This window comes from Mesocricetus auratus, unplaced genomic scaffold (assembly GCF_017639785.1).
Source record: "Mesocricetus auratus isolate SY011 unplaced genomic scaffold, BCM_Maur_2.0 Super-Scaffold_100037, whole genome shotgun sequence".
NCBI classification, from domain to species: Eukaryota; Metazoa; Chordata; class Mammalia; order Rodentia; family Cricetidae; genus Mesocricetus; species Mesocricetus auratus.
The window spans coordinates 7534567-7557852 of NW_024429215.1; the positions used below are offsets into that span (position 1 = coordinate 7534567).

Sequence of the window (23286 nt, forward strand, 5' to 3'; positions counted from 1 at the left end):
CAGCGGCACAAACACTGAGATTGATAATTAATAAATGGGACCTCCTAAAACTGAGTAGCTTCTGTAAAGCAAAGAACACAGTCAGCAAGACAAAAAGGCAACCCACAGATTGGGAAAAGATCTTCACTAACCCCACATCTGACAGAGGGTTGATCTCCAAAATGTACAAAGAACTCAAGAAGCTATTCTTCAAAACACCAAAAGGACCCAATTAAAAAGTGGTGGACTGAAATAAAAAGAGATTTCTCAATAGAAGAGAATAAAATGGCTGAGAGACACTTGAGAAAGTGCTCAACATCCATATCCATTAGGGAAATGCAAATCAAAACAAACCTGAGATATCATCTTACTCCTGTCAGAATGTCTAAAATCAAAAACACCAATGACAGCTTATGCTGGATAGGATGTGGAGCAGGGGAACACTCGTCCACTTCTGGTGGGAGTGCAAACTTGTACAGCCACTTTGGAAAGAAGTATGGAGATTCCTCAGGAAAATGGGAGTCAATCTACCACAAGACCCAGCAATTCCACTCTTAGGCAAATACCCAAAATATTCCCATTCATACAGTAAGGAGGTCTGTTCCACTATGTTCATAGCAGCATTATTTGTGATAGCTAGGTCCTGGAAGCAAACTTCCTGCCCCTGAACTGAAGAGTGGATATAGAAAATGTACATTTACACAATGGAGTACTACTCAGTGGGAAAAAAACAACAGAATCTTGAAATTTGCAGGCAAATGGATGGCACTAGAAGAAACCATCCTGAGTGAGGTAACCCAGTCACAAAAAGACAAACATGGTATGTACTCATTCATATATGGATTTTAGACATGGACCAGGGGAGTGTGAGCCTACAATCCTAGAGACACTGAGTCTGGTAAACAGGGAGGTTCCAAGGAGATATCCATTATACCCCAGAGAAGTAAAAAGAGGCAAGATCTCCTGAGCAGATTGGGAACATGGGGGGAGAAAAGAGGGAACCAGGAAAAAGAGAGGAGGATAAGAGAAGTTTAGAAGAAGACATGGGGGAGCAGCAAGGCTGATTCGGGGTAAGAATAGAGGACACCAGGATGAGAGATACCATAATAGTTAGAGTCATTATAGCTTTGAGGAGAGAGCTGACAGTAGTGAGATTCCCAGAGATGTACAAGGATAACACCAACTGGAAAACTAAGTAATAGCAGAGAGACTACATTAATAGCCCCTACTTGATGATAATGTTGATGACTACCTTCTGTAACATCTTAGAACATTCATCCTGTGACTGATGGAAGCAGAGAGAGATACTCAAAACTAAACACTGAACTGACCCCCTGGAACCCAGTAACAGAGATGGAGGAGTGATGAGCAAGGAGGTCAAGACTATGCTGGTGAAACCCACAAAGGCAGCTGACTGGACAAGGGGGAGCTCTTGAACCCCAGACTGATGACTAAGAGGACAACATTCAGACCCCATGAATGTAGTGTCCGTGAGGAGGCCTCAGAAATCTCTTGGGCCTTGGGTAGTAGATTAGTGTTCACCATGGCATATGAATGAACTTTTGGGGCCCATTTCACATGGAGGGATGCTCTCTGAGCCTGGACACATGAGGAAGGGCCTAGGTCCTTCCCTGTATGAAATGACACACTCTGGATATCCCCCAAGGAAGGCCTTACCCTCCCTAGTTAATGATGTGTGGACTGGGCTGGTGATGGTGGGTGGGTGTGGGGCTGGTCGAGGGAGAAGAGGGGAGCTGAGATTGACATTTGAAACATGCATGTTTCCAATTTAAATTTTAAAAATAAAATGAAAAATAAAAAAGAGACAGAGAAAAAACTTTAAGTTTAAAATATAGAGTCATACATAACAAAAATCCTAACAATGCAATAAAATGCAGAAGAAAATAACTGCATGTGTATATTACACTCCCCAAGTTTGTGCAGTCTGTAATTATTCCTGTTGCAAATGTTCCCATTTAATTACAGTTTTTTCAAGTTCTTTTACTCTGATTCTTCCATAAATACATCATAATGTTGGTGTTTCTTATCTAGGTTCAATGTCTTATATTTAATATGTCCTAATGAATTAAAGAATTAGTGCTATAAAGTTAGAAACTTGCCTTGTAAAATAATAATATCTGAAAATGCAAAAAACAGCTTGCCAATTGCACCTATCAAACATTCTCAGATATTTCTATGTCAGCCAATCACTATGAAGTGAAACAACATGAAATAATAAATGTTTGTCTGGGAATTTTGGTAAATAATCTTAAGTACATAGGACTGGAAAGATCACATAGTGGATAAGAGTTTGTTCTGAATTACAGAGGACTCGGTGTTAGTTCCCAATGCCTACAACAAAGGCTCAAAACTGTCTGTGACTACAGCTCCAGCACATACAATCAATGCCCACTTCAGGTCTTACAAGCAAACAAAACTAATATACACATAAGCATACAGACATGGACATATTCACACATACTTTAAAATGAAAATTTTTAAGAATATGAATGCTAGGTCTTGAAATAACTTTCAGTTAAAGCAAAAAAGCACTTACTTAATTTTTTATCATTCTAAAAAAAGTACACAATTAATTATGTAAGAAATTGAGTCATAATGCCCTGACACTGTATTATCCAATAATAATTTTGATTGACATAGTAAGATTTCTGTAATAACATAAATAATCATTGGACATGTTGCACAGAAAGCCAATACATGCATTGAGTCTCAGATTTTAAAAAGCAAAAATAAGCAACTATTTAGTTGGACAATCAAATTTGAATATTTGGAATAAAATGTGTTGGGTCCAGCATTCAACACAGGTATACTCATGGTAAATGCTGTGCCTGAAGAACTGAGGTGTGAACAGTTTCCAAGAAGCTTTGGTCCTCTAATGCCTTAGTGAAAGGATGAGCACATGTGATGCCTCCTTTGGGAAAACACACCCTTAAAACAAGCATATGGGGGGCACTCTAAGGTAGACCATTGAAGACAAAGCCAGCCTGGACTTTCCAGGCTAGCCAGGGCTACAGAGAAATCCTGTGTGAAAAAGGGTCCATAAACATGGGGTGAGGGCAGATGTGCTCTGATGCTCAGCTTTCCGTGCTGTGGTCAAGTAGACGCTTTAGCCTCTCAGGACATCCTGTAAGTTTTTATTCTGACTCTGCCTCTTGTCAGCTGAAGCAGCACGATGCTGTCTGTGCCCCTAAACATTTTGTGCACTGGTGAGTCCTGCTGGGAATGAGGGTGTGGAATACCAAGGTGAATATATCATCGAGGGAGGCTGTATTCATCCACAGCAGAAATACTGGATTCCATGGTGGGGTTGGTGCATGAGTTCACCTTAACTTAAGTGATCTCTGAATCTACTGTACAGAGGTTATACAAAGATGGGGAGGTCAGATCACCAGGTTATTGGAAGGAGATAGATCACCCATCATGAATTTTTCTTTCCAGGCTTCTTCCTAGTCCAGGGGACATTGGTACAAGCAGGTGAGTCTATCCTTAAAACCTTGATTTATACTACCCATTGCAATATATAGGCTGGGTTCTATCAGAAGAGCAGATATTATGGGTGGTGGCTGGTGGCTTATGAGAGTGATTTGTTGATGAGTCTTCTGAACTTCGAAGTTAGGAACTCTATCTCCCTTCTCTCCCAGACCATCCGAGACTCTGCCCCTGGCTGAGTTAGACATCAATTTTGGTCAGATAAACATTATTTCGGTTTTTCAAGACTAGGTTTCTCTGTGCAGCTCTAACTATCTTAGAACTCACTTTTTAGACCAGGCTGCCCATGGACTCAGTTATCCACCTGCCTCTGTAACCCAAATGCTAAGACTAAAAGAGTGGGCCATAACACCTGGAGAATAGTCAGTATTTTAAATAAAATGGCCTTTGCTATACTCTTGCCTGACAACCCCACCTATTTTGAGATTTTGATAACATAGTTTATGATTCTATAAATCTCTATGACACCTGACAAACCACTGACATTTTATTTTTGCCTTCAAATATCAACGCTGCAGACATAATTTGTTTACCACCAGCACTCTATTGTAACCTCTTGTTTTGACTCACTTTTAGAGAACCATTTTTCCTTTTTCTACAAGATATTTCATGTAACTCATTAGCAACCTTCCCTTTCAGCGTGAAGTATGTGCCATTTTTGTGCTTATGATGAACTCTATCTGGGATTGTTTCCTGAGAAATTAATTATCTCCATTTCTGATGGACAGTGTTGCTGACATTTATAGTCAGGGTTTTTCTTTTTACCACTCACTTTATGAATGCATCCTCCCAGGCTATTGTGTCCTGAGGTCTTTGCTCGGAAGTCTGCCATTAACTGTCCTGGAAGTCCCTTTTGTGTTCTTTGCTTCGCTTGTCATCCTGAACCCAGGAACTCTTACAATAATAATATACTCTGTGATCATGACTATATGGAGTGAATTCGCTTTGTGTCATTTGACCCTCTTGGACCTGACCATGTTCATTTTACTACAAGTTTCAACAGTGTTATATATATATACTTCCATCTCTAGGGGATTTTTTTGTTTATTCTTATTATCGTTCTTATTTCTGTCTTCTTGTTAATATTTTACTGATTCAGAATTTTATATGATGTATTTTAATTACATTCATTCCTCTGCCTAAAGTCATTCTAGTTCCACCACCTCCTCTACAGACCCAAAGAAACATCTATAATACTTTACTTTATCACGAATTTTTATAACTTATATTTTGGTACTTGGATGCTATCAGAAAATCCTGTCACACTCTGTTATTGTATTTTCACAGAGTTTCTGTATTTACCCATCAGGTTACATAAGGCCTGATCTCAGCTCACTCATTGTTCTACTAAATCAAGCATACTGTTGAAACATTCTATTAACATTTTGAAATTCTGCATTTTATGAGGCACATCTGTGTGCACATACACACATGTGCATGTGTAAGTGTGTGAGTGTGTGTGTGTGTGTGCATCTTCTATGTCACAAGTGTGTAGGTCAGTGGACAACCTACTGCATCAATTTTTTTTTTACTTTAACCACATGGGTCCTACCGATGGAATCCAAAGAGTCATGCAGAGCAGCAAAAGTCTTTATCTAATTAGACAACAAGATGACCCATACATTTTTCCAACTCAATAATTGTATTCTTTACTTAACAGGGATGTTGGTAAAAGTTACTGTTATTCAATGATTCATTTCCAAATTTCATTGAATATTTAGAGAGTTTCTTTTTATGTGTAGATCATTTGTTTTTCTTTGAACAAAGAGTCTTCTTTTTACATTTAATTTCTTGAGACCTCCACTCATGAGTACTTTCATTGCTGACTATGAGGGTCCAGCTCCATTTCAGCACCAGGACATGTGAACAAAATTCAGGGATGTGACAATAGCTTAGGAAAAGTTCTTATCTAACAGTTATACCTCTTTATCGGATGGAAAAAATAAGGAAGCACAGACACTTTCTGATGACCATTTTTTATATTTAATCTAGAAAAATAATCTCTGAAATATTTCTCTTGCTCTCCTCCCATTGCTCTATTCAACGGTTTTCCCTAATTAGTTCTACATTTTTCTCTCTCTCCATTTTCACTGATTCCCTGCTGTCTCGGCCATTCTCTCTGCCTCCCTACTTCATTAGCTCTATGTGGGTGAGGGTTCCCAGAAAGATGACATTGGAAATCAAGACTGAACAATAACAATTAGTTAGCTGAATCTTGAGCGGTAAAGAGTATATGAAGACTAAAGTTGCTTCAAAATCTGACTGTGAATCAATAAACAACACGTGGGAGAATGACCTTGTGTATTTGTCTCTAGGCGCAAACAGTTGCCTAGCAATCTACTGAGTTCTTGGTTAAGTGTGTGTGTGAAAGGCTGGCTTTGTAGCTGAGAATTCTCCTACGTCAGTCGGAGTCAGGAAAAATACCCCTGCATTATTTCTGATCATCAATATTATATAACTTAGGTAGACTCATCCTCTGGATCATCCATACATGACCAAAAAGTGTAAAACACACCAACAAAGGGCTATGCAAAGAACCCCAAGGCTGTTATTATTTTGGAGGCACAGCAGTGGACCTGAGAATGTTAGACAGAAAACAACCAGTCATTCACTGTCAATAGTCCCACAGTTGTCAAGTGGGGGTCCTCAATAACACCTGAAGAGTCAGCTTGGCAAAGTAGCATTCACCAACAACTACTACTTGGTTGATTGTTACATCCTAGTTGTCACTGATGTACACTCCCATGGCCATCTGCACACTATGTTTGTAACATTTTTACCCATTGGCATCCTATGTCATGGATGCTTCTCCAGTCATTTTTGGCTACTCTATTCTTAATAGCTAGGATGAAGAAAAACCTGAATGTCTTTCACTTAAACAATGGATGATGAAAATGTGCCACATGTACACTGTGGGGTACTACTCAGTGGTAAATAACAAGGAGACCGTGAAATTTTGAAAAATAAATGGAACTAGAAAATATTATCCTGAGTAAGATAACCCAGAACCATAAAGACAAATGCCACATTTTCACTCTCAGCTGTGCTTCCTAGTTCCAAATATTTTTATGGCTTCTTACAATCCCGTTGCGTAACTAAAAAGACTACTGTGAACATAATGTCTTGCACACCATGGGCCTTCCTTTCCTCTGTGGTTACATACCACAGCCTCACCACTGTTCTCTGGTACCTTGTATCTCTCTGATTTTCGTGCTTAAGTTCTTACACACAGACAACTGCAATTTGAAGAGAACCACCTCCTCTGTCACATGGAGAAGTTTTTGTTTTCAGATGCACCTTTACCATTTAGTATAACCTGAGAATGAAGTCGGGAAAAATTATTACCACCATACATCAGATTATCTTGGTGATGATTTCTCTTGTTTGACTAGCCTGCTTCCTCTGTTTTGATGACCAGATGCTGGAGCTATCTCAGCTCCCTAAATCAATAATATGACTGACCACACTCCACATCAGGGACAATTTCATGCTAGGTCCCATGATATCCTCTATTTGGGCAGTGTTGCAAGATGTTCACACTGGCTGGAGTCTATATGGTCTTCACTGCAGTGTTTTTCTACTGTCCCTTTTCTCAGTAACATCCAGCATTTGGATGCAAGATTCATGGTAGGGTAATCAAGAATCCAAATGGTTTTTATCTCAGGTGACCCAAGTGGCAAAAAAATCTACATTCTTAATGTTTCATATACAAGGAGCACTGAAATGGTGGAGAAGCTGTATGTCTGACCATAACTTCTCACTATTGGTGTAAATAATGAGCCAACAGGAACGCTGGGAATGAAGTCATGTACAAGAGTACATAAGGGACAGAATAGTTCAAATGACTCATTCCTCCTGTTTCATTGTCCATTTTCTTAGTTCTTTGTTCCTATGGGCTGACACACCCTCAACCCTAAGGTCTGTAATATTCACAATGTCATTCTAATCTGAGTATTATTTTTGCATTTCTAGAGTCAGTGAGTATGAATCAAAAGCATTGTGGAAAGCACAACTTAATGTGGTTGATTATTATTAAAGCCCCTAGAGCCCTCTGCTCTTCTAGTAGGCAGATAAACAGGTCTCAGATATCTCATCTAGGAATTCAGAAGGCCCAGTAGCTTACTGTTTCTATAGAGCAGAAATGTGGTGAGTTTTAGCTTCCTAGTACTTATGTTTGTTTACCTACTGATTGCCCTGAGCTTTTCAGTTTCTCACATTGAAACAGGGATGTTTCAATTCAGAGAAAATTGTTCTAAAGCTACCTGAAGAATTAAAAATTGGAAGCTTAACTCTCAGGAATGAAGGGAGATCGTTAAATTATTTTCTGTGTGATTTCTCCAGGAAGTTATCAAAAACATTTACTTTCTGCCTGGCCAAGCCCTGTTGTTGCACTGGGACAGCATGTGGAGCTTCGATGTGACTCTCATAGAGAGTCTGACTTGTTCCAGCTGTACAAGGAACTTGGAGACTTTATTCCTCAGGTCCATGAAAGAATATTCAAGAAGAGCATGCTTTTGGGCCCTGTGACAACCGCACATGGAGGAACGTACAGATGTTATAATCACTATCATCAGAACCCTAATGACCTCTCATTACACAGTAACCCTTTGAAAATCATAATCTCAGGTCAGCAATCATGTTTGAAGTGTCATTTCATTCTCCCAAATCTCCTCATGTTAGAATTTCCAGAACAGAGTCTCAATATTATAAAGGAATATTCAACACAGAAATTAGATATTATGGTGGGCATAGCATAAACCCAAGGACATGCTCTTTCCATTCCTAAGACTTCATGGGTGTTAAGGAAGTGGTAAGGAGTTTCAAGTCAGGGAAAAAGTGGACTTGAAAGGGGAATTCAGGTACTAACAGGTTGTCATCAGGATGAGAGAATGTCCTGATTTGTCCTGGGTCTGCAGAATCATCAGGGTAAATATAACAAAATAAGGAAATTTCATTAGTGGCAGAACTAAGAATAATGGGAGATGCACCATATTGATTATTATTATTATTTATTTTTAATTTTAAAATTAAATTAGAAACAAGGTTGCTTCACAAATCAGTTCCAAGTCCCTCTCCGTTTCCCTATCCTCCTCCAGTGCCCTCCCCACAACCACCCCCAATATCCCCCTATTTCCCCAGGGAGGGTGAGGCCCTCCATGAGGGTATCCATAGTCTGTCATTTCATCCAGGGCAGAGCCTAGACCATCCCCAAGAGTTCAGGGTGACAGTGCAACTCACATTGTTGGATGGAAGCCCAAAGTCCATTTGTATACCAGGGATAAATACTGATCAACTACCCAAGGCTCAATAGATTACCTAGGCCACCTCAATGACACACACATTCAAGGGGTCATGATCAGTCCCATGCTGGATTCCCAGTCATCAACCTGGAATTCAAGAGCTAATCCTTGCCAGGGGAGCTGTTTCTGGGAGTTAAACCAGCCCAGTCTTAATCCCTTTGGTCATCAATCCTCCCTCTCTGTTAATGAATTTCTTGAGATCATCTCAGTGCTTAGCCATGGGAGTCTCCCTCTTCTTCCACCAGCCACTGAATGAAGGTTCTGTTTCCCAGACTCTCTGGCCATGGGATTGTATGTGGGCATTCACCAGAACTATGTCTAAAATCCATATATGAGAGAGTAAATGCCATGTTTCTCTTTTTGTGACTGGGTTACCTCACTCAGGATGGTTTCTTCTAGTGCCATCCATTTGCCTGCAAATCTCAGGATTCCATTGTTTTGTTTTTCTGCTGAATAGTACTCCATTGTGTAAATGTACCACATTTTTTCTATCTACTCTTCTTTGAGGGGCATCTAGGTTGCTTACAAGTTCTGGCTATTACAAATAATGCTGCTATGAACATAGTGGAACAGAAATCCTTGTTGTATGAATGGGCATCTTTTGGATATATGCCTAAGAGTGGAGTGGCTGAGTCTTGTGGTAGGTTTATTCCCATTTTTCTGAGGAAGCTCCATACTGATTTACAAAGTGGCTGAACAAGTTGGCACTCCCACCAGCAATGGAGGAGTGTTCCCCTTTCACCACAACCTCTCCAGCATGAATTGTCCTTGGTGGTTTCAATTTTGTCCATTCTGACAGGAGTGAGATGGCATCACAGAGTTGTTTTGATTTGCATTTCCTGGATGGCTAAGGATGCTGAGCACTTTCTCAAGTGCTTCTCACCGATTTTAGACTCCTCTATTGAAAATTCTCTAGTTCTTCAGCTCACTTTTTAATTGGATCCTTTGGTGTTTTGGAGACTTGCTCCTTGAGTTCTTTGTAAATTTTGGAGATCAACCCTCTGTCAAATGTGGGATTAGTGAATATATTTCCCATTGTGTGGACTGCCTTTTTGTCTGGTTGACTGTGTCCTTTGCCTTACAGAAGCTTCTCAGTTTCAGGAGGTCCCATTTATTAATTGGTAATCTCACTATCTGTGGTACTCATGTTATGTTCAGGAAGCTGTCTCCTGTACCAATTCGTTCAAGGGTACCACCCACTTTCTCTTTTAAGAGATTCAGTGTGGCTGGATTTATGTTGAGATTTTGTGCATGGGGATAAACATGGATCGATCCGCATTCTTCTACATGCCAGCCCTCCAGTTATGTCAGCACAATTTGTTGAAGACGCTTTCTTTTTTCCATTGTATATGTTTAGCTTCTTTGTGAAAGATCAGATGTGCATAAATGTGTGAGTTAATATCAGGGTTTTCAATTAGATTCCATTGGTTTACCTGTCTATTTCTCTGTCAATACTAAGCTGTTTTCAGTAATATATCTCTATACTAGAGCTTGAAGTCAGGGATGGTGATGAATCTGGATATTGCCTTGTTGAACAGGGTTGTTTTGGCTATCCTGGGTCTTTTGTATTTCCATATAAAATTGATTATTATTCTTTCAAGGTCTGTAAAGAATTGTGCTGGGATTTTAATGGGGATTGCATTGAATCTTTAGATTGCTTTTGGTAAGATTGCCATTTTTACTACATTGATCCTACCTATTCAAGAGTATGGGAGATCTTTCCATTTTCTGAGGGCTTCTTTAGTTTCTTTCTTTAAAGATTCGAAGTTCTTGTGATACAGTCTTTCACTTGTTTGGTTAGCATTACCCAAAAAGGTTTTCATGTTGTTTATGGCAATTGTAAAGGGTGATGTTTCTCACATTTCTTTCTCAGGCTTTTTATCATCTGTATATAGTAGGGCTACTGATTTTCTTGAGTTGATCTTGTAGCCTGCCACTTTGTTGAAGGTGGTAACCAGCTGTAAGAGTTCCCTGGTAGAGTTCTTTGGGTCATTGATGTAAACTATCATATCATCTGCAAATAGTGAAAGTTTGACCACTTCCTTCCCAATTTGTATCCCCTTGATCCCCTTTTGTTGTCATATGGCTCTGGCTAGAACTTCAAGTACAATATTGAAAAGGTATGGAGAGAGTGGAAAACCTTGTCTTGTTCCTGATTTTGGAGGAATTGAATTGCGTTTTGTAAAATTAGTTTGATGTTGGCTGATGGTTTGGTGTATGTAACTTTTATTATGTTTAGGTATGTTCCTGTTATCCCAGATCTTTCCAAGACCTTTATCATGAAGAGATGTTGGATTTTGTAAAAGGATTTTTCAGCATCAAGTGAGATGATCATGTGATTTTTGTTTTTCACCTTGTTTATATGGTGGATTTCATTGACAGATTTTCGTATGTTGAACCATCCCTGCATCCCTGGGATGAAACCTACTTGACCGTGTCGAATGATTGTTTTGATGTGTTCTTGGATCCGATTTGCCAGTATTTTATTGAATATTTTCCATCAATATTCATGAGGGATATTGGTCTGAAGTTCTCTTTCTTAGTCGTGTTTTTGTACGGTTTGGGGATCAAGGTTATTGAAGCCTCGTAGAAAGACTTTGGCAAAGACTCTTCTGCTTCAATTGCATGGAATACTTTGAGAAGAATTGGTATAAGCTGTTTTTTGAATTTCTGGTAGAATTCTGCACTGAGGCCATCTGGACCTGTGCTTTTTTTGGTTGGGAGATTTTTGATGACTGCTTCTATTTCCATAGGGGTTATAGATCTGTTACTTATCTGTTCTTGATTTAAATTTGGCAATGGATAGCTATACAGGAAGTTATCCATTTCCTTTAAATTTTTGAATTTTGTACAGTACAGGTTTTCAAAATATGATCTGATGATTCTCTGAATTTCCTCAGAGTCTGTTGTTATGTCCCCCTTTTCATTTCTGATTTTGTTAATTTGCTTGTTCACACTCTGCTGTTTGGTAAGTTTGGACAAAGGTATGTCTATCTTGTTGATTTTCTCAAAGAAACAACTCTTCATTGAATTGAATCTTTGGTTGTTTTCCTAGTTTCTACTTCATTGATTACAGCCCTCAATTTGATTATTTTCAGGCGTCTAATCCTCCTGGGGGAGTTTGCTTCATTGTGTTCTAGAGCTTTCAGCTGTTCTGTTAATTCTCTACTATAACTATTCTCCAGTTTCTTCATGTGAGCACTTAGTGCTACGAACTACTTTCAAAGTGTGCCATAGGTTTCGGTATGTTGTGTCTTCATTCTTATTGAATTCTAGGAAGTCTTTAATTTCTTTTTTATTTCTTCTTTGACCCAGGAGTGGTGCAGTTGTGCATTATTCAATTTCCATGAGTTTGTAGGTTTTCTGCAATTTGTGTGGTTGTTGAATAATAATTTTAAAGCATGGTAGTCTGATGAGATGCATGGAGTTATTCTAATTTTTTGAAGCTGCTGAGGTTGGATATGTTGCCAAGTATGTGGTCAATTTTTGAGAAGGTTCCATGTGTTGGTGAGAAGAAGGTATATTCTTTTTTATGTGCATGAAATGTTCTATAGACGTCTGTTAATCCCAGTTGGGTCAACACTTCTATTAGACCATTTGCTTCATTTTGAATTTCTGTCTGGTGTTTCTGTCTAGTGGTGAGAGTTCTGTGTTGAAATCTCCCACTATAAGTGTGTGGGGCTTTATATGTGATTTAAGTTTTAGTAATATTTCTTTTCGGAATGTGTATGTCTTAGTATTTGGGGCATAGATATTCAGGATAGACACTTCATCTGTGTGGATTTTGCCTGAGATGAGTATGTAATGACCTCCTTCATCTCTTTTGATTGATTTTATTTTAAAGTCTAATTTGTTAGATATTAGGATTGCTACCCCTGCTTGTTTCTTGGGTCCATTAGATTGGAAAAATTTTCCCAACCTTTAACTCTCAGGTAATGTCTGTCTTTGAGGGTGAGGTGTGTTTCTTGTATTCTTGGAATCCATTTTGCTAGCCTGTGTCTTTTTATGGGTGGGTTAAGGCCATTAATGTTGAGAGATGTTAATTACCATTGATTGCTCTTTCTTCTTTGATTTGGAATGCTTGTTGTTGGTGGAATTATGCATGGAAGTTTACCCCTTTGTTCTTTTGGCTGATGATAGAGAGTGATTCTCTAATTCCTATGTTTTTCTGGTTGTGGTTAACTTCCTTGGGCTGGAGTTTTCCTTCCAAAACTTTCTGTAGGGCTGGGTTAGTGTACACATATTGCTTGAAACTAGTTTTGTCATGGAATATCTTGTTTTCTCCATTTATAGTGATTGAGAGCTTTGCTGGCTATAGCAGCCTGGGATGGCATCCATGGTCTCTTAGTGTTGGTAGAATATCTATCCAGGACCTTCTGGATTTCAGAGTTTCCATGGAGAAGTCAGGTGTAATTCTCATAGGTTTGCCTTCATATGTTACTTGGCCTTTTTCCTTAGCTGCTCTTAATATTATTTCTTTATTCTGTATATTTGGGGTCTTGATTATTATTTTTGTGATCCACTCTATTTGGTGCTCTGTAAGCTTCTTATACCTTCATTGGCATGTCTTTCTTAAGGCTGGGAAAGTTTTCTTCTATGACTTTTTTGGTATGTTTCTTCTTCCATTTCTTTCATGTTTTGCTTTGTTTTTCCTTCTATTTCTTGCATTTTTTGCTTTATTTCTTCTTCCATTTCCTGCCTTTTTTGCTTTGTTTTTTCTTCCATTTCTTTGAGGGATTTTCCTATATCCTCTTTTAGGGCCTCTATCATTTTCATGAAAGTGGTTTTAAGGTCATTCTCTTCTGCTTCCTTTGCATTGGAATGTTGGAGGCTTGTTGATGTGGAGTCTCTGGAATCTGGCAGTGTCATGTTTGTTTTTCTGTTGCTGAGTATTTTTTGTATTGTCTCTTTTCCATCTCTTCTTCTAGTGCATGCAGAAAGAGCCCCTTACTGGTCTGGTGGTTAGGGGACCAGAGTTCCCTTTTGGTGGGTTTTAACAAGTCCAATAATCAGGTAGCTTTTCTATTCCTCATCCTCATTCTGGTCCCGTGGGTGGAGAAGAAGACCAAGAATCTGGGGTGTTTAGCCTGTCACTTGATCCCCTGGTCCCTTTGCTGGATCTGCTGGTTTCCTGGTCTCGTTGGTGGAAGAGAAGACCTGGAATCTGGGGTGCTTGGCTCCTGCTGGGAATGGAAGCTCTGTGCAGTTCCCAGGCAATCCTCAGGCACTAGAAAGCAGGACTGGATGCAGGGCTTGATTTCCTTGGTTCCAGCGAAACAGCTGGTCCTCTGCTTTCCTGGATCTGCTGGTTTACTTGTCTCCATAGTGGAAGAGAAGACCTTGAATGTGGGATGCTGGGCTCCTGCCGGGATTGGAAACCCTGTGTAGTTCCCAGGCAATCCCCAGGCACTAGAACGCAGGCCTGGGTGCAGGGCCTGTTGTACCTGGTCCTGCCAGACCAGCTGGTCCCCTGGTCTCCCTGGATGTGCTCTACAACCTATTGTTAATTCTAGAAATGGGCAAATGACCCAAGTGCCACAGAATGCATGAGGCCTCTAGAAGCTGAAAGGCAAAAAGCAATGGACACTTGCCTAGGAAATTTTCTAAGTAAAATGTCACTGCCTATACCTGATTTATACTATTAGGCTTATTTCAGAATTCTGATGTCCATTGTACACTTTTTTAAAAATCACATTTGTGATAATTTGTTATGGTACTGATTAGAAACTAAAACAGGTCTGTTTACATTGTTTATCTGCCCTTGATTTAGATTTGCAAGTGAGACCTATAACCCCTAATGAAATAGGAGCAGTCATCAAAAGCCTCCCAAACAAAAAAAGCCCAGGCCCAGATGGCTTCAGTGCAGAATTCTACCAGCAATTCAAAGAAGAGCTAAGTCCAATATTCCTCAAAGTACTCCACACAATAGACACAGGAGGCTCACTGCCAAACTCTTTATGATGATACAATTACCTTGATACCCAAGCCACACAAAGACACAACTAAGAAAGAGAACTATAGACCAATTTCCCTCATGAACATCGATGCAAAAATATTCAATAAAATACTCGCAAACCGGATTCAAGTAAACATAAGAAAAATCATCCATCATGATCAAGTAGGCTTCATCCCAGGAATGCAGGGATGGTTCAACATTACAAATTCTATCAATGTAATCCACCATATAAACAAACTGCGGAAGAAAAACCATAGGATCATCTCACTAGATGCTGAAAAATCCTTTGACAAAATCCAGCACCCCTTCATTATAAAGGTCCTAGAGAGCTCAGGGATAAAAGAACATAACTGAATATAATAAAAGCAATATTCAGTAAACTAACAACTAACATCAAACTAAATGGAGAGAAACTCAAAGCAATTCCTCTAAAATCAGGAACAAGACAAGGCTGTCCACTCTCTCTATATCTCTTCAATATTGTTCTTGAAGATCTAGCTACAGAAATAAGAAAACAAAAGGAGATCAAGGGGATACAAATAGGAAAAGAAGAAGTTAAGCTTTCATTATTTGCAGATGATATGATAGTTTACATAAGTGACCCGAAAAAATCTGCAAGGGAACTCATAGAGCTGATAAACACCTTCAGCAAAATGGCAGGCTACAAGGTAAACTCAAAAAAATCAGTGGCCCTATTATATACAGACAATGAAGTGACTGGGAAAGAAATCAGAGTAACATCACCCTTTAGAGTAACCATAAACAGCATCAAATATCTGGGGATAATGTTAAACAAGGAACTTTGAGTCTTTAAAGAAAAAAATCAAAGAGGACACCAGAAAATGGAAAGATCTCCCATGCTCTTGTATTGGTAGGATCAACATAATAAAAATGTCAATCTTGCCAAAAGCAGTCTACAGGTTCAATGCAATCCCTATCAAAATTCCATCACAATTCTTCACAGACCTGGAAAGAACATTAATCAACTTTATATGGAAAAACAAAAAGCCCAGGATAGCCAAAACAACTCTATACAATAAAGGAACTTCAGGAGGCATCACCATACCTGACTTCAAGCTCTATTATAGAGCTATAGTCCTGAAAATAGCTTGGTATTGGCACAAAAATTGGCAGGTAGACCAAAGGAACCGAATTGAAAACCCCAATTTTAACCCACACACCTATGAACACTTGATTTTTGACAATAAAGCTAAACCATACAATGGAAAAAAGAAAGCATCTTCAACAAATGGTGCTGGCATAACTGGGTACTGGTATGCAGAAGACTGCAGATAGATCCATGTCTATCGCCTTGTACAAAACATAAGTCCAAATGGATCAAAGGTCTCAACTGAAACTTTTAGAAGAGAAAGTGGGAGATACTCTTCAACAAATTGATACAGGAGACTACTTCATGAACATAGCACCAGTGACACAGACACTGATATCGACAATTAACAAATGGGACCTCCTAAAACTAAAAGCTTCTGTAAGGCAAAGGACACAGTCAACAAGACAAAAAGGCAGTCCACAGAATGGGAAAAGATATTCACTAACCCCATATCTGACAGAGGGCTAATCTCCAAAATTTACAAAGAACTCAAGAAGCAAGTCTCCAAAACACCAAAGGATCTAATTAAATGGTTGGGTACAGAACTAAATAGAGAATTCTCAATAAGGGTGGCTAAAATGGCCAAGGGACACTTAAGAAAGTGCTCAGCATCCTTAGCCATCAGGGAAATGCAAATCAAAACAACTTTGGGATACCATCTTGCTCCTGTCAGAATGGCTAAAATAAAAAACACCGAAGACAATTTATGCCGGAAAGGATGTGTAGACAGGGGAACAGAATTCCACAGCTGGTGGGTGTCTCAACTTGTACAGTCACTTTGGAAATCAGTATGGAGATTCCTCAGGAAAATGGGAATCAATCTCCTGGAAGACCCAAGAATTCCACTCTTAGGCATATATCCAAATGAGGCAAATTCATACAACAAGGGCATCTGCTCCACTATGTTCATAGCAGCATTATTTGTAATAGCCAGAACCTGGAAGCAACCTATATGTCCTAGATTGCAAGGTTGAACATGACTTCTAATTGTTTTATCTTGCCATGGTTTTTATTTATTCCAAAATAGCATTAAAAGGACACATGAATGAGCCTGGAGTAAAGCTTGCCATACTTTCTGCATTCCTCAAATTTTAAAAGGGGCAATAGTGGCTATGGTAGACAGATTCAGAAAAAACATTCTCACAGCAAGTCAATGGGAAAATATTGTGCTGCTGCCAAAGCCAAATAAGCAGGAAATGGTCAGAGAAAGATGGAGGAGTCTGTGTACACAGAAAAGGACACTGGGACACTGACAGGAAGGACACGTTAATGGGGAAAGCATAGGTTTTCGGGGATATATAGACTGGAGTCATGTTCAACCTTGTAATCTCTTTATTTCTAGGAATCTACAGGAAGCCTTTACTCTTTGTCCCACATACTAACCTGGTAAATTCAGGAGAGAAGGTGACCCTGAAGTGTCACTCACAGATTGTGTTTGACATCTTCATTTTGAATTTACAAATAAATAGAATAGGCAAAGAATCTTTCCAACATTCTGCAGAATCCCATCTTGGAGGGTCCCATGCCAGCTTCTCAATAGGACCCACAACACCTGCTCATGCTGGGACTTATATTTGTTATGGATCTTTCAATCACACACCATATGAATGGTCTGAATCCAGTGACCCAGTTGACATAGTGATCACAGGTAAGAGGGTGTCACCTGATCATCATCTTCTCTGTGATGCAGAGCAGTTATTCTATAGAAATACTGGGAAGTCATAGGGAAGATGACTGTGGGGATCAAAAAGGTAGTCTTCATGAGTACGTTTCTTACATAGACAATTAAAGTGTAGACACAAGGACAAATCATTTGTTTTAATGTAAATCACTGATACAGGTTGGTAAAAGGAATCTTAACTAGAGGTAAAGAGAAAGGGTGACTTCATGAGCTTGATATGAATCAAAGACAATGAAGTCCTTTTGCTACTTTTCAGTATCCTAAACAGGTCAGAATTTTGTTTGCTTCTATCTCTAAAAGACATCTGCCAGAGACAAATTGACATCATGTGTGTCTTGAATGTATGTGCTGAATTGGACTGGTTCTCTATGAGTCCTGAGGCCTTGGTGCAGTTGGCACCCACAGAGTTTCTGTCTAGTTTGACAGTCCTTCCATTCTTGTGTTTGATCAATTATTTATGAAAAATAGCATAACCCTGGGTCATTGAGTAGACCACCAATCACTGTCTCTTCTCTACATTACCAAACAGTTGAAAATACATGTTCCAATAACTACCATAAAAATTACCATGAGTAAAATGAAGTGAATTAGGATCTCTTAATGAAGACATTTACTTTGTATGCTAATTTAAAAAATAAACATCTCTAACTAAACCAACAGATTGGCAAAACATTTGGACAGAATGAAAGGATGAAGAAGAAAACCTGGGTAAAGGAATAAAATCAGTGGAAGTTGATGGACAAGAGAAGTTAATATCATAATATGACCAAGATTAAACATATAAATACATATGTCATAACACTTAAAGAAAATGAGGCAAGAAAATGATGCAACTGGACTTGAATTTCAAAATTTTAATAAAAAACATAAAAATACATTATGCATGCAAGTTTGTATTTTATAATGAATCCAACCGCTGTATAAATCTAATATATGTTAATAAAAACAAATTTAAACAGGCAGATGAAATGAGCCAATGCATATAGGGCCAGAAACTGTCAAAAGCAAAACTGTGGTAAAATGCATGGTTACAGAACTGTGGTCAGAGACTCGGTAAGATAGAAGGAAAGAGAGAGGGAAGAGATAGGGAGGTAGGAAAAGGAGAGGTAACGGTGGGGCAGAGAGAGAGACCACAGCAATGTAAGCATGGAGAAAGAACTCTGAGACGTGGATGAACACCAGTAAGGAACTGCCCCCTAATTGTCTCTGCTCTTTTTTTCCAGGTTTATACAAGAAACCTTCATTGGCAGTCCTGATGGGCCCCATGGTGATGTCAGGAGAGAACATGACCTTGGCTTGCATCTCTGATCATCAGTTTGACATGTTCCATCTGTCCAGGGAGCAGGTGTCTAAGGGACATGGGCTGCCTGCCATGCAGAGTCACAATGGGATATTCCAGGCCAATTTCTTTCTTGGGCCTGTGATCCAGGCAGGCAACTACAGGTGCTATGGCTCTTTCAGGAACTCCTCCTTTGTGTGGTCATCCCCAAGTGACCCCTTGTATCTTCCTGTCACAGGTATACATATCTCATGTCTTGTGACTTAAAAAACCTAAAGCCATGACTGAGAACCATCTTACTAATGAGAGTGAGATAGATGCAAGTATTTCCATGTGTCCATTTGAAGTAAATAAATATATTTTATACATACATATGTAAATATTTGTGTGTGTGCATAACATATATTGCACACATATACCTGTATACACAAATATGTGGGTATTAAAAGAAGGTACTCAAAAAACCGTATATATAAAATATTGTATGTATAGGTATATACACAACCTATATCACATACAATATCACATACAATAATAATAGTAAATGAAAAAGATGCTATTGACTTAAGAGTGGGGTGGGTGTGGGAAAATGTAGAGGAAGGATATCTGGGAGGATACAGAGAAATGAACTGGAGAGGGAAGGGATATCATTATATTCAGTTAAAATGTCTTTTCAAACAGATGGAGTTAGGTTATCAGATGATAAAATGATACAGAGGATTTTCCCAAACAATCTTTACCTAGCTTGGCCAGACCCACATGAATATCTTGCATACAGGCAGTTATAGAAAATGGTCAGCAGAGCCCCATAATGGATGAAGTTGGGGTCAGTTGGGCAGAGCATACATGGAACAGCCCAACTGATATCTCTATCACATAGATCTCTCCACAGTATTCCTATTATCTCATCACAACTTGACATCCAAGGACAGTAACATTTACTAAGCATATCAAATAAAGGTATCCTATAACACAGGCAATCAGAAGTAACGGGTTAAATAGATGCTGGTCACTGAAAACCTGATAGGACTGTACATTAGAGGAAGACAGATAATATCTTTGACCACCTCTCTGTCCTTCTTTTGTTTCCATTCTCTAGGAAATTACACTTCTTTTCCAGAACCAGACTTCAAAACTAGTAAGCAAATTATTCCTCTTCTTTATTTAAAACTGTTGGTACTAAAGTCTACTGAAGTCATGTGCTGTGCAAGCTTCCTCACACATCTTTAATCTTAGCCTCATCAAGCATCTTCTCTCATTCTAAATCTGTGCAAAATCAGAAGATATTTAGGGGCAGCATGAATCCTGTAGGGACTCCTCATATCTTGGGAGTAATGAAGTCCTAATATATGAGAACCACCGTCCTTATGATGGACAGAAAGTCTCATAAGAAGCTACCAGAGGACATCAGCGACATTTTGACGTGTGTGTGTGTGTGTGTGTGTGTGTGTGTGTCCTGCAATTTCCTGATAGAGGCAGGATGGTGATGAGACAGAACAATCCTGTACAAGTCACATGAAATAGAAGGTGTTAGAGATAAAATTTAAGAATTCATGGTGATCCCACCAGGCAGTATTCAGGAAGGCTGCAGATTAACAATGGATTTGTAATAGTACCATCCCCTGAATTTTGAATCATAGAATATTAAGGACTTGTCCATCCTGGATTTTATTCCCTGGAGCCATAGAAAGTCTAGCTGTATGTACTACAGACAGTAGAAGAGCCTAGGATATTTTGGAAGGATTCCTTATCTCCATTCCTACCAGGTATAGTACATATTAAATGTATTCTATGAATTTCACTTGAGAAAATAAAGAACACATAGTCATATGACATATGCCTTCCAAGTTCCTATTCTTATTAATGTATTTGCATCAGTTCTTTCAGAATCTCAAACAATGTGATTTGATAACCTCCATCACTTCCCCATCTCCTCCGGGGCCCATCCACCAAACTGTGTGGTCTTCTTTATCCATTAAGTTGAATTTGTGATGCACATCTATTCAGGAATGTGTGTCTTCCCACTAGAGAGCAGCAACCGTCTTACAAATAAATCTCCATCTCCCAGATATCATATGCTGATGCTGCAACGATAAACGGCATGCTAGTTGAGGGTATAGATAACTGTTTATTGTACAAATTGCTCACAAGAGAAAAACAAGCAACCCAGATGAGTTGAATAGTTTTCTGCCACCGAACTGGAAGCCGAAAGAGAGCGAGCGATCTTCTGCTCAGTCTTTATTCCTTCCTCTGTACATGTCCCAGCCATGCACAATAGTGGGCCAAACTATATGTTACAATGTGCCTATAGAGTCTTGGATAATGTGTTACTTCATGTCCAACACCCATCTGCATGTTGGCATTTGGTCTGATTTGAATTTGTATTAGTATTGTTCCTGCTGTCACAAATGGTGGGAGTTCATAGGTGCAAATGCAGAGTTGTGTCCAGGGAACACTATATGTTTGCAGTTTGCTTTAGCTTCTTTAAGCCGTTATGGTCCCTGCCTATTCCAGTGAACATTGAGACTGTGAAGAAGAGAATTTGATACAAATGTCCCATTTAGACCTATTCTCTCATCCTTTGCATCGTTGCTAAGCATGGGAACGTGCATTCATCACCAACTATTGGAAATAAAATCCTTCCTGCTGAGGTTGAGCGAAGAATTAACATATGGTTCTCAGAAAAAGACATTAGGAGTCACTTTAATACTGTGAGCATTTAGCATAAAATAGTAGTACTACTATATTGAATGGTAGGATTATATTATATTGCGTAGTATAATCTTTTTCTAAAGAAATACTATATTGATTATTTATCAATCAATAAAGCAATTTACTGCAGTGTGCCTAAATTGTCTTATTAAATTCACATCTTCCATCAGATAACCAAGTGTTCCTGCATATTCTTATAAGACTGTCACTTTTCATTATAACTGTTTTCCTCATCATCCTCGTTTATTCTTGGTATTCTGCCAAGAGAAATAAGTATAGAGAAGAAGACACTGAGTGTCATCTGAAGAGAGAGACACTGAACATGAAGGAATAGAGGTATGTGGTATGCTTTTACTTTCTCTGGACAGGTCCACTGGTGGAAGGGGCCTTCTGGAGAGAACAATGGAGCATTTGCTCTTTCCCTTAGCACGCAGACCAGTAATTAATTATTCATCATATACACACACTCAAAGCAGATTAAATTTAAGAGAACGATTTATAAGAATTACATGGGGGCAGAGAGAGAGAATGGTGAAAAGAAAATAGTATCGTAGCGTAAGTATGAGATGGGATTTATAACATAGAGATGAAAAAACAACTGACTATACTGTGTATTAGAAGAGCAACCTTGGGTTTTATCATCTCTCTCGTTAATATGTTGTTATTTAGAATGAGACTGCGGACATGATTTCTTAAATGTTTTTAATTATTCTTGTTCCCTATAAATACAGCACCTGTGGACCAAGAGATTGTCGTTCAAACAACAAAGAACAGACAGGTCCTTCTGAGCCCACCCTGTTTCATTCAGTCTACTGCCCTCATACTATGCAAGAATATGTGCATGCAACATGACTTAATATGTACCCCTTTTTAGAATCCTGAAGACATAAATGCAGGAGGTGACACACACAGAACTTGACCAAATGACTTTCAAATATTGACTCACTCCCACTTCACATATGCCCAAGGAATTTTCCATGGAAACCATTGTGTGCATGGAACTTATGAAATGATAAGCTGAAATGGAAGATTGTCTGTAACTCTAAAGATCTGAGAATGGCTTTTTTGGAAACTGTGGCCCTTTATTCAGAAAAGACTGATGGATGCAGAGAAAAAACACCTGGAATCTGAAGACAATGTCTACAAATTTGGAACAGTTTTTCATTACTCAAAGATATATGTGAATGAGGTTTTCCAATATATCCTGAATTTTTATGTCTTCTATATCTTTTATATCATCCAGAGCAATATGGTTTCTGACAATAGGCATTAGGTTCTTTATTTGCTCTGGGAAGGAGTTTCCTCCATGGTTACAGGAAATTACTGAACTGAATTTGACATGGGAGCCTGTATGTGAACACTCAAGGAGTCTACTGACAGCAAAATGTAACTCTGACTGTCTCTGGTCAGATCTACATTCATTCGTCCAATGCCTGTCTTTGTCACAGCTTCTGTATAATCCAGAAGGGAGGTGTTTTCTGTTCAAATGATGCTGAGAAAATACATTGTTTGTAGCAATGCTCTGCTTACAATCCCTATTGAAGAGACCTTATTTGCCTCAATTGAAACACTTAACATTTTGATTTTTCTTCAAACCCTGAAAATCACCTTTCCTATTCAGCCATCATCAAGGTTATGATATTCAACATTGTTTGGACCTTGGATCCACCACTCCAAGGGTCCACGACTTGCCTTTTATAAACTTATTACCCTATTGCATTGTGCATTAGCATTTTCAAAATTGTTATTGCCTAGCTT

The 23286-nt window shown here is 38.9% G+C and overlaps 1 protein-coding gene across 1 annotated transcript; it reads left to right on the forward strand.

Annotated features, from left to right (window-relative positions):
• Window positions 1–3172: 3172 nt before the first annotated feature.
• Window positions 3173–20046, forward strand: LOC121135316 (killer cell immunoglobulin-like receptor 3DL1). Its single transcript, XM_040733840.1, has 5 exons — window positions 3173–3206; window positions 7831–8115; window positions 17199–17504; window positions 18761–19054; window positions 19916–20046. Exons 1-5 carry the CDS (start codon window positions 3173–3175, stop codon window positions 20044–20046), a joined length of 1050 nt encoding a protein of 349 aa, XP_040589774.1.
• The last annotated feature ends 3240 nt before the right edge of the window (window positions 20047–23286 follow it).

Excerpts from the sequence above, each read along its gene's own strand:
- LOC121135316 (XM_040733840.1), top strand. The coding sequence starts at position 3,173 with ATGCTGTCTGTGCCCCTAAACATTTTGTGCACTG. Across the intron at positions 3,207-7,830 it reads CCTAAACATTTTGTGCACTG|GAAGTTATCAAAAACATTTA; the intron begins GTGAGTCCTGCT and ends TGATTTCTCCAG. Across the intron at positions 17,505-18,760 it reads AGTTGACATAGTGATCACAG|GTTTATACAAGAAACCTTCA; the intron begins GTAAGAGGGTGT and ends CTTTTTTTCCAG.